Source organism: Narcine bancroftii, chromosome 1, assembly GCF_036971445.1.
Source record: "Narcine bancroftii isolate sNarBan1 chromosome 1, sNarBan1.hap1, whole genome shotgun sequence".
NCBI classification, from domain to species: domain Eukaryota; kingdom Metazoa; phylum Chordata; class Chondrichthyes; order Torpediniformes; family Narcinidae; genus Narcine; species Narcine bancroftii.
The window spans coordinates 133,505,014-133,518,338 of NC_091469.1; the positions used below are offsets into that span (position 1 = coordinate 133,505,014).

A 13,325-nucleotide genomic window follows, 5' to 3' on the forward strand; every position below is an offset into this window, starting at 1 on the left:
CAAGTATATGTATTAACATATTGTTGTCATTTTATCTAATATGCAATTAGACTGATTTTAAACATGCAGAAATTATTTTTTTAATTTTGAAAATTATTAATTAAATAAATAGATGTTATGTTTTAATAGTCGCCATTTGCAATCACACAGGTCACACTGACAGTATTACAGCTGTAACAGGTTTCCAGAAAGGACTTCAAGCAATCACTGCATCTAGGGATGGGACTCTGAAAATATGGGACCTCAGCCATGGCAAAGTTCTGCATACAGTTCACGGAGTTGGCAAGAACATAGATTCCATAACGATGTGCATGCAAAATACACTGGTGGCAGTTACTGAGGACAACTGTCTCCAAGTTTGGGAAATCCATTCTGGAAAACAGATATACACAATCAGTGGCTCTCTAGACCTTCCCATCGTAAGGTCAGCACTGGACGGACAACATTTGTTGGCCTTTTATGACGGAAGCCATTCTGTTAAGGTACAATCTAAACACAGTCAGATTTTAGACAGCTTCATTGTAACTCCAAAATGTGACTTGTTGCAATGCAAGCCATTCTTGTGATTATTTGCAGTTTTTTGGCTAAATCCTGCAAGAAACCATTGGTGAGAATTGTAAAGAGATATGCACAATTCTGAAACTTTATGAGGCTATACTGCGCTGGCCTGAAATCTGATTCCAGGCCAAATCTCACAAGCAGGGAAAATGGGGGTGGGGGGGGGGTATTTGTATCTTAATTTCACCCCCATCTACTCTTAATTTTGCTACTGCCTTAGCTTTACCACCACAGGAGACAATGGGTTCAGTTGGTCTCAGACGTGAAACATTATGAAGCATGAAGCCATTGGTGATTAGGTTACCTTCAACCATGGTTTCTTTTTCTCTCTCTCTTTGGCTTGTCTTCGCGGACGAAGATTTATGGAGGGGTAAATGTCCACGTCAGCTGCAGGCTCGTTTGTGGCTGACAAGTCCGATGCGGGACAGGCAGACACAGTTGCAGCGGTTGCAGGGGAAAATTTGTTGGTTGGGGTTGGGTGTTGGGTTTTTCCTCCTTTGTCTAACCCTGGTATCTAACACCTGTTGGATTAGTCGATGCCGGTTAAGTGTATTTTACAGTTGCTTGAGAGTTACTCTCACAATAAAAACACACAGAAATGCTGGAAGAATGCAGCCTGTCCTGAGGTGTCCAGAGAAGTTAAATATATATTACTGATGTTTTGGGCCTGAGCCCTTCTTCAAGGAATGAGCAAAGAATAAGCAGTGAACAGGAAGGCTCAGAATAAGGACAAAGCTGGGAAGGGAGGAGTCCAGTCCAACAAAAGGTGTTAATTGGATATGATAAGAGGTGAGGTGATTTTGGCTCTGTGAAAAAAGACAGAGGGAAAAGTAAAGGGAGAGAGACAGACAGAGCTGAAGAAAGATAATGAGGAAGAAGGGGGGAGGGGAGGTTTAACAAATGCCTGAGAAGTCCATGTTAATGCCATCTGGTTGGAGGTTGCCCAGACAGAGATGAGGTATTGTTCTTCCATTTTGCGAGTGACCTCAGTCTGGCAGTGCATGAGACTATGGACGGACATGTCAGCAAGGGAATGGGACGGGGAATTCAAATGAGTGGCCATTAGGAGATCCACGCTACAGTGGCAGACAGAGATGAGATGTTCAACATAGCGATTTCACAGTCTGCACTCAATATCTCCGATGTAGAGATCACAATGGGAGCACCGGATACAGTAGATGACCCCTGCAGATTCACAAGTCAAATGTTGCTTCACTTGTTTGGGGCTCCGAATGTTGGTGAAGGAAGAGGTGTGGGCACAAATGGAGCATCTCCTGCAATTAAAGGAATAGGTGCCAAGGAGATGATTGGTGGGGAGGGAGGAGTGAACAAGGGAGTCACGGAGGGAGTGGTCCCTGCAGAAAGCAGAGAGGAATATGAGTCTAATGGTGGGATTACGTGATAGGTGGCAGAAATAGCGGAGAAGGATATGTTGAAGAAGGGCTCAGACCTGAAACGTCAGTAATATAGTATCTTTACCTCTTATGGATGCTGCAAGTCCAACTGAGTTCCTCCAGCATTTTCTTTGTGTTTTTATGACAATCACTGTATCTGCAGACTTCCATTTTTCACTCTTACAATGCCTAACTGCATTAAGAATAAATAGTTTAAAAGACGAAAGACAAAAATACTCTACTCAACTTACTATGAACTTCACTTGTACGAATATATAAACCTTAACACAGTTTACTTTATTTTCAGTCACATTCTTTGTAAACATTTAACTGTTGCTGCACCTGTAGGTTCCTTTCCCCCTCCAGGGAGCCGCCCAAAAGAGGACCAATAGCATTATGGATAATTAACCACCCCTCCCTAAGTTTACAGATGTGAGAAACAGAAGTACCTTCACAGAAATTGCTCAAGACAAAAATTGAGAACAAAGAACATTTATTATACAACAATGCAAAGTTGGATGCTTCTCCTTACCCTGGGAATACACACAGTTTATTTCAGTATAGAAGTACCCTCCCCCTTACATTCTTCTGCCTCCTGGATGAATTTGGCATTAGGCTCCTGTCTGCCTACGTGCTGTTTCTGTGAACTTGGAGGACCAGGGGGTATCCTGTCGGTGTACCATCATGTCATTGTCCTTATTGAAAACACCTGCCTTTGTCCTTATTCACACCTTCCCAACCCTCAGGGCTTTCTTAACTTGCAGAACTTGCTAATTCTGTCTAAAGCTAGAAGACCCTTATCTTATTCAGACTAACTTTACTTCCTACATTCATACTGGCTTTATTCATTACACAGATATCCATACTAGCTTTCTTCATCTCTCATATTTTTATATTAGTTTTACTCATCTCTCACACAGATAAAGCCTTTGAGTGGGGTGACTTTACTAAGCAGGGATAAGGAGACACTTTAAACGCCAAGCGGCATCAACCAGCCCTGGGCGACACCATTGCTATTTCACACAACACCCAACACCCAACACCCAACCCCAACCAACCAATTTTCCCCTGCAACTGCTGCAACCGTGTCTGCCTGTCCCGCATCGGACTTGTCAGCCACAAACGAGCCTGCAGCTGACGTGGACATTTACCCCCTCCATAAATCTTCATCCGCGAAGCCAAGCCAAAGAAGAAGAGAAAGAAGAAGATTCAAGTAGATGCTATGAGCAAAGCACGACCAAGGCACTCCGCTGGCTGAATATTTGCTTCCATCTTCACCAAAGGTTTATATATTACTTTAGAGAACATTTACAATTTTAAACTTACCTATTATTTTATTCTTATTTATTTAATTTTTTAAAAATGTATTTTCCTAGATTTTCTTACCAGTTGCTTGAATTCCAGATACCAGGGGTTTTACTGTGTAGGGAGCATAGTTACTTGTTAAAGATTGAACAGGAATTTGGATTCAGGTTCATCTTTGTGAGACAGGTTGAACTGGAGGCATTTCCTTCCACCAATGAGGATAGTTTCTGTTTTGGTGTTTTATCTATCATTTTTGGTTCTTCTTATTGCTTGGAAATAATCTACACAGTGTGCTTGGTCTTAAAACAACTTCTGTTTCACTGACGAAGGCAGATCAAAAACAGACAGTGACCGATAAACTGTTTGTGATTTCAGATTTTCGATCTGTCAAGCTCCTGCAGACTTCTGTACCATGTGAACATCTCACCAGAGAATGACCCCATACACAAGGATCACACTGTTTTGGTTTCTGAGAATTCATTGAATGATCAAGTTCTTTTTGCCTATCGGTTAGTATTCAGCCTACATTTTCTTGTTGATTTTCATGCATGCCTTGAATATATAAATATATGAGAATAATAGAACAGAAGGAACTGGTCAGGTTTGCAACTGCACACTTCTGATTCCTTAATGCATCACAATATGTTCTCCACCCACCTAGTGCCATGAGTTTCAATAGGCCTTTTCACACTGCTGAATCTAGACAACCCTCCAGGGCCCGGGTAAAGTTCCCGGGAAGGCTACACCTCCTGGGCTTTTTGCACCGCAGCCTCACTTACCTGGTAAATCAGCAATCGGGCATTTTAAAGGGGTCCCGCCCCCAGCAATGCTGTTGCAAGTGATACGTTACACACTCACAGGAAGTCCAATTGGAAGTCCAATCGAGCAATTGAAATGTCGAACGGGATGGATTGACAGATGTTGGCTCTGCAATTCTGTGCCTCAATTACAGAGCAGGAAACTAGCATAAATATAGTTGTCAATGGAATGTTGCCAACACTGGAGGAACAAGATCACATATTTGCGGGCGCCAATGGGATGCACGCACGCAGGCGCTGATGTCAAGAAGCTTTCACACCACCAGAAGGGGATTGGTGGGTGAACTTGGCCAGGCTCCGAGAGTACCCCCCCCCTCCCCACCCAGGTCTCAGAGCCCAGTGGACTTCGACCAGCCCTTGTCCGGTCCAACCTTATCACCCAGCACAATTCCCAGGTAGGTAACCTGGTAAATTACCCTGTTAACCCACTTGTATACAGTGGTGTGAAAAGCCTAATGCCAGGCTGAGGAAGGTGAAAAAATTCCTTTGGATCAGTATTTCTTAACCTGTGGTCTGTGAAGTTGTTTTAGATGGTGCAGTGACAAATATTACTGATATAATAAACAATTAGTATTAAAAACAAGGTTGTGTGTTGGATGTCAAGATCCCCTCCACCCTCCACAAACAGTCTCAAATAATATCCCACCAACAGAACAGAAATCCTGTCGGTGGTCTAGAAAGGGCTCAAGTTCACCGGCACGCCTTTCTTCCCACTGGTACTCCTTGGGATTGTCTGTGGTGAGTAAAGGAATAATTAAGGTGAAAAAATAGAATTATTTTAGGGCAGCATGGTTAAGATAGTGGTTAGCACAATGCCGTTACAGCGCCACTCACTGGGGTTCGGTTCTGGTGCTGTCTGTAAGGAATTTGTACGTTCTTCCCGTGCCTGCATGGATTTCCATCGGGTGCTCCAGATTCTTCCCACTCTTCAAAATGTTTGAGGGTAGTAGGTCAATTAGGTGTAACTGGGTGGTACAGGCTCTTGGGCTGGAAGGAACTGTTACCATGCTATACGTCTAAATTTAATTTTAAATCTAAATGAATTCATGTGTGCCGAGACACAGTGGAAAACTTGTATGTTATCCAGGCCAATCAACCCATATGTAAATGCAACAGTTAGTGCAAAATAATCACTGCCTTCGGTGTTGCTAAAGCACTTTCAAAGCCCACACTGTAGATAATTTATGTTACAGGATGCCTATCTCTTCCATAAGGTAAAGTACTTCCAGCTAGAAGTTTGTCAGATTCCAGCTTAAGGAAAGTATTGAATCTGTTTAAATATTCTTTGGGATAATATTTAATACCCTTCTGGCCTTCTATTACTTATAAATGTGATCTGTAAGTTCTCTCTGACCAGTTCAGTTAAAATGTCTCATTTATGTAAACAAACCTTGGTTCCATCATTATTTGTTCAACCTCCTCAAAATCACTTCTAAACTCTAGATGTTCAGCTCTATATTTAGACAGTAAGCAAAACAACTTCATGATTGCATTTAAAATTTGAATTATCCAACAATGTTATTCCACTCTGGGCTTTGTGCTTCAGCATTGTCCAATCACACTACCCTCCTGAATTGCATTTTAATGGTGTAGTTGTTACATTGAGAAGCACAGGTAGAAGTGAATCTGATCCTTATCAATGTTGTTTCCTAATTTAGATCCACATGAGTGCCAAGTAAACAGTAAGCTATCACAAAAGAAATGTGAGAAGTGAAGATGCTGGAATCTATGAGCAAACCATGGGAGGCCAGGGAGCAGCATTTGTGGAGAGAAATGGCGTGTTGCTAGCTCTTCTCACACTGGGTGACCAGTAAATTGGCCATTCATTGAAGCTGTTTTTGCCATTCACACTGGACCACTGTTAACTGGTTCTCTGCATCCTTTCACACTCATCACAAGGCATCCCAGGGGATAGTGGAGTCTTTCCTCCACTGGTGACGTCAGAGTGATGCATCAAGTGATGGTGGACCTACCCTAAATCCTAATCAATGTTTTATGATCTTGTATTTAAGCACAATTAATCATGTCTAATTATAACATAATTAAGCATTATGTACAGCACAGTATCAGCCCTTCAACCCCTGTTATTGTGCCAACCTATATAAACCTTTATAAATTTATAAAGGACCGTGGGAAAGTGGTAGCGGTAACAGCAGACAATTTATAAAGATCATGGGAAAGAGCAATAGTGGACCTGCCCTCCCAGAATTCCATGCAGCAGAGGCTGTATGCACGAAGCACTCATGGAGAGGTTTCTCTGACACTGAATTCTGGGAAGGCAGGTTCACCATTATACTCTCTCACTCCCCCCCCCCCCCAACTCCTCCCCCTCCCCGTCCCCCCACTCCCGGTCCTTTAGAAATTTTAAAGGCAAAGTTTTTAATCTTTTGTTTCCTTCACATTCCTGCACTCATGCAAAAACGTCATCATTGCATAACTGCTTTATCCCTGGATAGTCCGTGTCCCTTTCACACTGGGCTAATCGGCATGCAGGTGTCAGGTGACCCTGGGAATGATACAACCTACCTAGGCGGTCCGTCCACGCCACGATTTGATGCCTGCGTGCCGATTAAGGGGATTTCACATTGGACTCTTAACTGACAATTCATGATATCTTATTTCTTAATTGGATTATCATATTAATTTCTCCTGTTTAGATATGGAGACTTTCTTTGATGGATTGTCAGTAAACTCGTGGTCATTTGCTAACTTAAAATGGCTTAATTAATATTGAATGCGTGACTCTGAAGAATATTTTTAAGTTACTACCCAATCCATATAAATGTTAATTTAAAAAAAAATTAGACATACAGCACAGTAACAGGCCATTTTGCCCCATGAGTCCATGCTGCCCAATTAAACTACAACTCCAATATGTTTCGAACAGTGGGAAGAAACCAGAGCACTTGGGAAAAATCCATGAAAACATGGGGTGAACGTACAAACTCCTCACAAACAGTGTGGGATTCAAACCCCTGTCGCGATCGCTGATGCTATAAAGCTGTTGTGCTAACCGCTACACCAAACGGGCTGCACTGAAGTTACAGAATCATAGAGTTTTATAGCATGGAAACAAATTTTCAGATAAGTTGTCCACACCAGGCAAATTGCATTTGCCTCTGACTGACCCATATCCCCCTGAATCAGTGGTTTTCAAACTGTCCCCTTAAACTCATATTCCACCTTAAGTAATCCCTATGACATCAATGCTCTGTGATTAGTAAGGGATTGCTTAAGGTGATATGCAAATTGAAAGCGAAGGTTGAGAATCACTGCTCTAGACCCAATTGTTACTGAAATATTTTGCTTGAGAAAAATTGTCATTGGCCCATTTCCTTTGAAGTTATGAAACCGTGCATATAATGAGTCAATTAGGTACGATTAAAACAGTGGTTTTCAAACTTTTTCTTTCCACTCACATACCACCTTAGATAATCCCTTACTAATCTCAGAGCACCTATGGCATAGGGATTGCTTAAGGTGGAATGCAAGTTTAGGGGAGCAGTTTGAAAACCGCTGGTCTAAACCTTTTCTATCAATATACTTGTCTAAATGTCTTTCAAGCATCGTAATTGTCCCTCCCTCTACCACTTCCTCTGGCAGCTCATTCCACGTACATACCACACTTTGTGCAAGAAAGTTACCCCTTGGGTCCCTTTTAAATCTTCCCCCCTCACCTTAGATCTATGCCACATAATTTAGACTCCTCTTCCCGGGAAAGACACCACGACTATTTATCTTACCTATGCTCTTTATAATTTTATATAGGTTCGCCTTAATTCAGTGTTGTCTAGGATAATATTCTTTATTATATTTATGTTACCTTCCATGGTGGCAAATCTCCCAACACCCATCATGGCTCAAGTCCGGCCCTCCTTTTCTCCCTCAGATTCTGCATTTATCAACTGCTAACCTTAATGACTATGTTCCACCCAGCACCCAAGCAACATGAAGACATCTCTTGACAACTGCCACATGCATCTTAAACCAAATAGATCAGTTTACAGTTCTTAAGGTAATTGAACTGAAACTGCTCAGCTGTAAATAATGCATCAATATGTTGCTGTTTGTGGCCTTTAATTGAAGTAGCGTCTAACAAATAATTTCCTACAAGTACTGGGGCTGCTATCTGTAACCTATCCACTAACAAATCAGTAAATAATTTATCCTTATTCTTACACTCTTATATCTGCAATATTTGGCAATAATCTCTTTGAGCAAGTCTGTCCATGACCTCATGTACTTTCCCACCAAGACCAGCCATAAATTGGAGCAACAATACCTGTTTTTCTGTCTGGGCACTCTCCAGTCAGAAGGCATTAACATCGACTTTTCCGGTTTCTGATAACCTGCTATCTTTTCCCCTGCTCTTCCATTCCCCCTGACTTCTTTCCCTCAGCTCTCCAACCCCTTCCCACTCTATTCACCCAGCCATCCCTCCTTCCCTTGTTTGCTGCTGTGTTCTCTCCTCCCTTCTCCACCTGCTATCTCTTGCCTTTGCAACCACACTTCCCCTTTACCCTTTTATATGGACGCCTGCCGATATTTTTCCATACCTTGGTTAAGGGCTCAAGCAAGAAACATCCGTTATATCTTTTTACCTTTGCTATATAAAGGACACTAGTTTGACCTGTTGAGTTTCTCCAGCATTGTGTTTTTACTTCAACCATGGTGCCTGCAGACTTTCATGTTTTACTTCTTCCTGTCTCTTCGAGCATATTGAAAATCTGTCTTGCTTTTCCTTTCCTTAATATATTTGAATTGTAAATTGCCTCTAATTGCTTCATAAGAACAGACTGAGAAGGCCATTCATCCCCTTGAACCTGCTACACCATTGAACATCAACGCTGATTTGACCTTTGGCTTCATTTGCCTGCCCAATTCGACCTACCCCCCATTTTAGGTCACTTTCTGTCAATCTCTGTCTTGAATGGACACAATGTCTTTGCATCATCCAGGATACTGCGTTCCAATGATTTTAACGATTTTTAAAAACATATTTGTCTTCATTTCAAACTTAAACTGTTGTCCCTCTAATCATGAGACTATCACCCACCGTATTTCTGAATACTTGGCCAGAGGAAGCATCCTGACACCAGCCTGACTTTCCTTAGCTTCACCACCCACTGGCTGAAGAAATTTCTCCTCACCTCTGATCTTACCCTAATGTGCATAAACCAGGAATTATTAAATCTTAATTTAGAGATACAGCATGGTAACAGGCCCTTCCGGCACAGGAGCCCATGCCTGAACATCTTTGGAATGTCGGCGGCGCCCAAGCCTTCTAAGTACACCCACATGACCAATCAGCCTACCAACCCTGTACATCTTTGGAACATGGGAGGAAATTGGAGCTCCCAGAGGAGACACGGGGAGAATGTACAAAGTCCTTACAGACAGAAGCCGATTCGAACCCAGGTGACTAGCATGTAATAGCACTGTGCTAACCACTACAGTAACCATGCCATCCAAATTATAATTGTAAATAGATTGGAAGTGTTGAAAAGGCCAAATAATGAACAGCATCTCCTGACTCCAGCAAATGGATTTTTCTACAAGCCATAGGCAGATTTAATTAAAAGCAGATCATCCCATGAGTTACTACAATGTGTGTTAATGAGGATGTACCTGGCTAGATAATAAAATATACCTGATAAGTGAGAACCCATTCCATAAAAGCTTGCCTTTTGTACTTCAAAATGAATGCATGAGAAGTGTTTTCTATCTGAAAGTTGCACCGAGAGAATGATCATTTAACCATGCTGTGCAAGATGAAAGATTGGTTTGTGAACCATCATTGTGAACATAGATATTACTACAGTGAGCTTCTAACTGTTGCATAAACCATAGAACAGTACTGCACAGAAATAGGCCCTTCGGCCCATCTAGTCTGTACCAAACTATTTTTCTACTTAGTCCCAACCACCTGCACATGGACCATGGTCCTCCACATCCCTCCCATCTATGTTCCAAATTGTTGAAATCAAACCACCACTTCCACAGGCAGTTCGTTTCACAATCTCACCACTCTCTGAGTGAAGAAGTTCCCTCAATTTCCCTTTTAAACATTTCACTTCACACCCTAAATCCATGTCCTCAAGTTCTTTTGCCACCCAACCTCAGTGGAAAAAGCCTGCTTGCATTTACCCTATCTATACTCCTCATAATTTTGTATACTGTACCTCTATCAAATCTCCCCTCATGCTCTGACGCACTAAAGCAGTGGTTTTTAAACTTTCTCTTTCCACCCACATGCCACCTTAAGTAATCCCTTACTAATCACAGAGCCCCTATGGCATAGAGAACACTTAAGGTGGTATGTGGGTGGAAAGAAAAATATTGGACACGACTGCTCTAAAGAATAAGGTCTTAGCCTATTTATCCATTCCTTGTAACTTCTCAAGACCTGGCAACATCCTTGTAAATTTTCTCTGCATTCTTTCATTCTTATTGTTATCTTTCCTGTAAATAGATGTGCTAGCCTCACTCCCCACAAGCAACAGTGTAGAAATGGGTGTCCCCTGCTTGTTAGCACCCTCCTCCTCTTTTCTCCCCCAACCAACCACCAGTTTTCACAGCATTAGTGGGCAATATATTCAGTATTTGGGGCCAGTAAAACCCTTGGTATTTGGCTCTTATGGGGATTGGTAAATGGCGGATAGTGTATTTCCCAGTTGTTTGAGATTTACTCTTGTAATGCCTTAAATAATTCACCTACATTAAGAATAACCAGTTTTAATAAAAACTACTATATAGTACTTACACTTGTTACGGGGTATATTATATTTTATATTATATATTAATATGTCTTTAAAAGAGATAGATTGTGAGCATTTAGCGTAGGTCACTTCACAAACAGAGTAACACTTCACATCTCATTTAAAATGCAAGAGTGGTCATGCAGGCACCAGTGGCTTTGCAAAAGACAATGGAACTATTTTGGAAGGAATTTTTTAAAACAGGTGCAAATAAACAGTCCAGGTTCAAAGTGCTGATACAGATCTTTCAAGGATGGGGTTAGCCCCTGTGAGAAGTTTTGGTTTTTACAAGCAGAGAGAGAAAAGACCAAACAGGATTTCTCTTACAGAGAGAGAGAGAGAGGGAGAGAATTCAGTCAGTTCTGCAGTGACTTTTGGAAGCTGTAACATGACAAGCTGGAAGTTGGTTGAAAACCTAATTTTGTGAGTTCTGAGTTCAGCCCACTGAAAACCCCTTGTAGTCCTTACAAGAGGAAATGGCCGGCTAGAGAAATACAAAGTGAAAACTTATTCTTGAAATAGAGAAACACGAGGAACTCTGTGGTGACCTGGAAGAAGAGGTTATCATTTAGAAAACCCATGATGGGGCAAGTTTCTTCAGCAAGTAGCTGATCAGAAGAAATCGGTTTGTGTGTGTCCAACGAGGAACAAATATCTCTCTCTGAAACCAGCAAGAATCTTCCTGTGCAGTAACCAATTACCTTTAAGCACCAGAGCTTGGTGAAAATTCATAAATGTCAAATTCTGGGCACAGTATAAGAATTCCCTGATACCGATGAACTTGGAGGAGTGAGAAGTGAATGATTGCACTGTGAATCAAAAAAACTTTCTTGAACATATACATATTACTTAGAATTAGAAAGGGATTAAGTTAAGTTAATAGTAATAAGTTAAACTTTGATCCTGCTTTTATGTTTAAAAAAAATTTAAAACAACTTTTGTTTAAAAGTAACCATTTGTCTTGGTGAATTTCTTGGGTCTTGGAGTCCTCTGGACTCATAACACACTGAACAAACTTGACTTGCATGAATATGTGAACCTTAAAGCATTTTACTTTCTTTTGGATCACAATCTTTGAAAACATTTAACCGTCACTGCATCTGCAGGTTCCTCCCCCTCCACAGAGCCGCCCGAACGATGAACAATAGCATTATAGATAATTAATCTCCCCCCCCTCCCTTACCTAAGTTTACAGATAAAATTTCTAACTAGGGCGACTCTGACTAAGCATGGACACTTTAAAAAAGTCACCTCAATGGCGAGCGGAATCAACCAGCTCTTCATCCTGGGCGACGCCAATGGTGTTTCACACAACTTTATGAGCAAAGCACAACCAAGGCACTTCGCTGACTGAATATTTGCTCCCATCTCTTATGATTTTAAACTTTTTTACCTAATATTTATTTATTTTTATTTTATTTGTTTTGTTTTTTTTTGCCTTTTGATGAGGCTGCCAGTTGCTTGAATTCTGGATACCAGTGGTTTTACTGTTACTTGCAAGTACTTCCTACGTTTGATCTAAATGCTTTTTGTGACTTTGTCAGGAGCGGAAAAGAAGCAATGGTACTGAGTTCTAAAAAAGGCAAAGTAGTTGGAAAACTGCCAGCCTGTGATGCTGCCACGTCCATCCAAGGGGTGGCAGTAACTAAGGATTATTTCCTGATAGTCTGCAGGTATGTGGTGGTTGCAGAAGGGTCAATTTTGTCATTTAAGAGGAGGTTGGATGAGTACATGGATGTGAGGGGGTTGGAGGGTTATGGGCATGGGAGTGGGTAGGTGGAACTAGTGGAGTTTCACATAAATCACTGCGGACTAGAAGGGCCGATATGGCTGTTTCTGTACTGTAGTTGTTATATGGTTATATGTCTTGTATCACTTATTCAGTAACAATTAAACAAAAGTTAATGGAAAGTAGATTTTAGCTTTCCTTTGTTTTCACTTTGTATTGTGATTTTAAGGCATACAAGACAAAGTGCAAAACTCAAAAGTGCGAGAGGAAATCAACAAGTCGCATAGCATCCTTTGGAAGTAAATGATAACCAACGTTTCAGGCCCTGGGCTCTTCATCATGAACATGAATGTACAAGTAGATACTTGAATAAAAGGGTGGGGGTTGGTGTCCTGGGTAAACTTGTACCTCTCACTTTGTTCGTTTTAGATTGGTCAGTGTTTGAGCTATCGAAAGAAAACAGAGACACACGCCGAGAGCACTTCAGTTTATACAAATCTTTATTACTAAATCTTAAGCTGATTTCAAACTACAATATGCAAGCCCTTCCCAGTTATACTTATCAACGCCTGGACTGGTCCCAACTGCCAAAGCGAGGCAACGACCGCACACTTGTAGTAGGTTGTCAGGGCGCCGGTAGCAGCTTCTCCACCTCCCCCGACCGGGACGTTGGTTGGACTCTAGAAGTTCTTCTTCTTGCTGAGAAATGTTTCCACCCCTCAGAGAGTCTGAAACTTAATATAAACCACGGCTTGTATTACCC

The 13,325-nt window shown here is 41.5% G+C and overlaps 1 protein-coding gene across 4 annotated transcripts in view; it reads left to right on the forward strand.

The window, feature by feature from the left end:
- The window catches only part of LOC138764485 (uncharacterized), a 153,982-nt gene that overhangs the window by 105,275 nt on the left and 35,382 nt on the right, over positions 1-13,325 (forward strand). For all 4 annotated transcript variants that reach the window (XM_069940503.1, XM_069940472.1, XM_069940492.1 and 1 more), the window contains 3 exons: positions 151-482; positions 3,633-3,766; positions 12,378-12,506. In XM_069940503.1, coding sequence (XP_069796604.1) covers positions 151-482; positions 3,633-3,766; positions 12,378-12,506 — 595 coding nt within the window. The remainder of the gene's footprint in view (positions 1-150; positions 483-3,632; positions 3,767-12,377; positions 12,507-13,325) is intronic.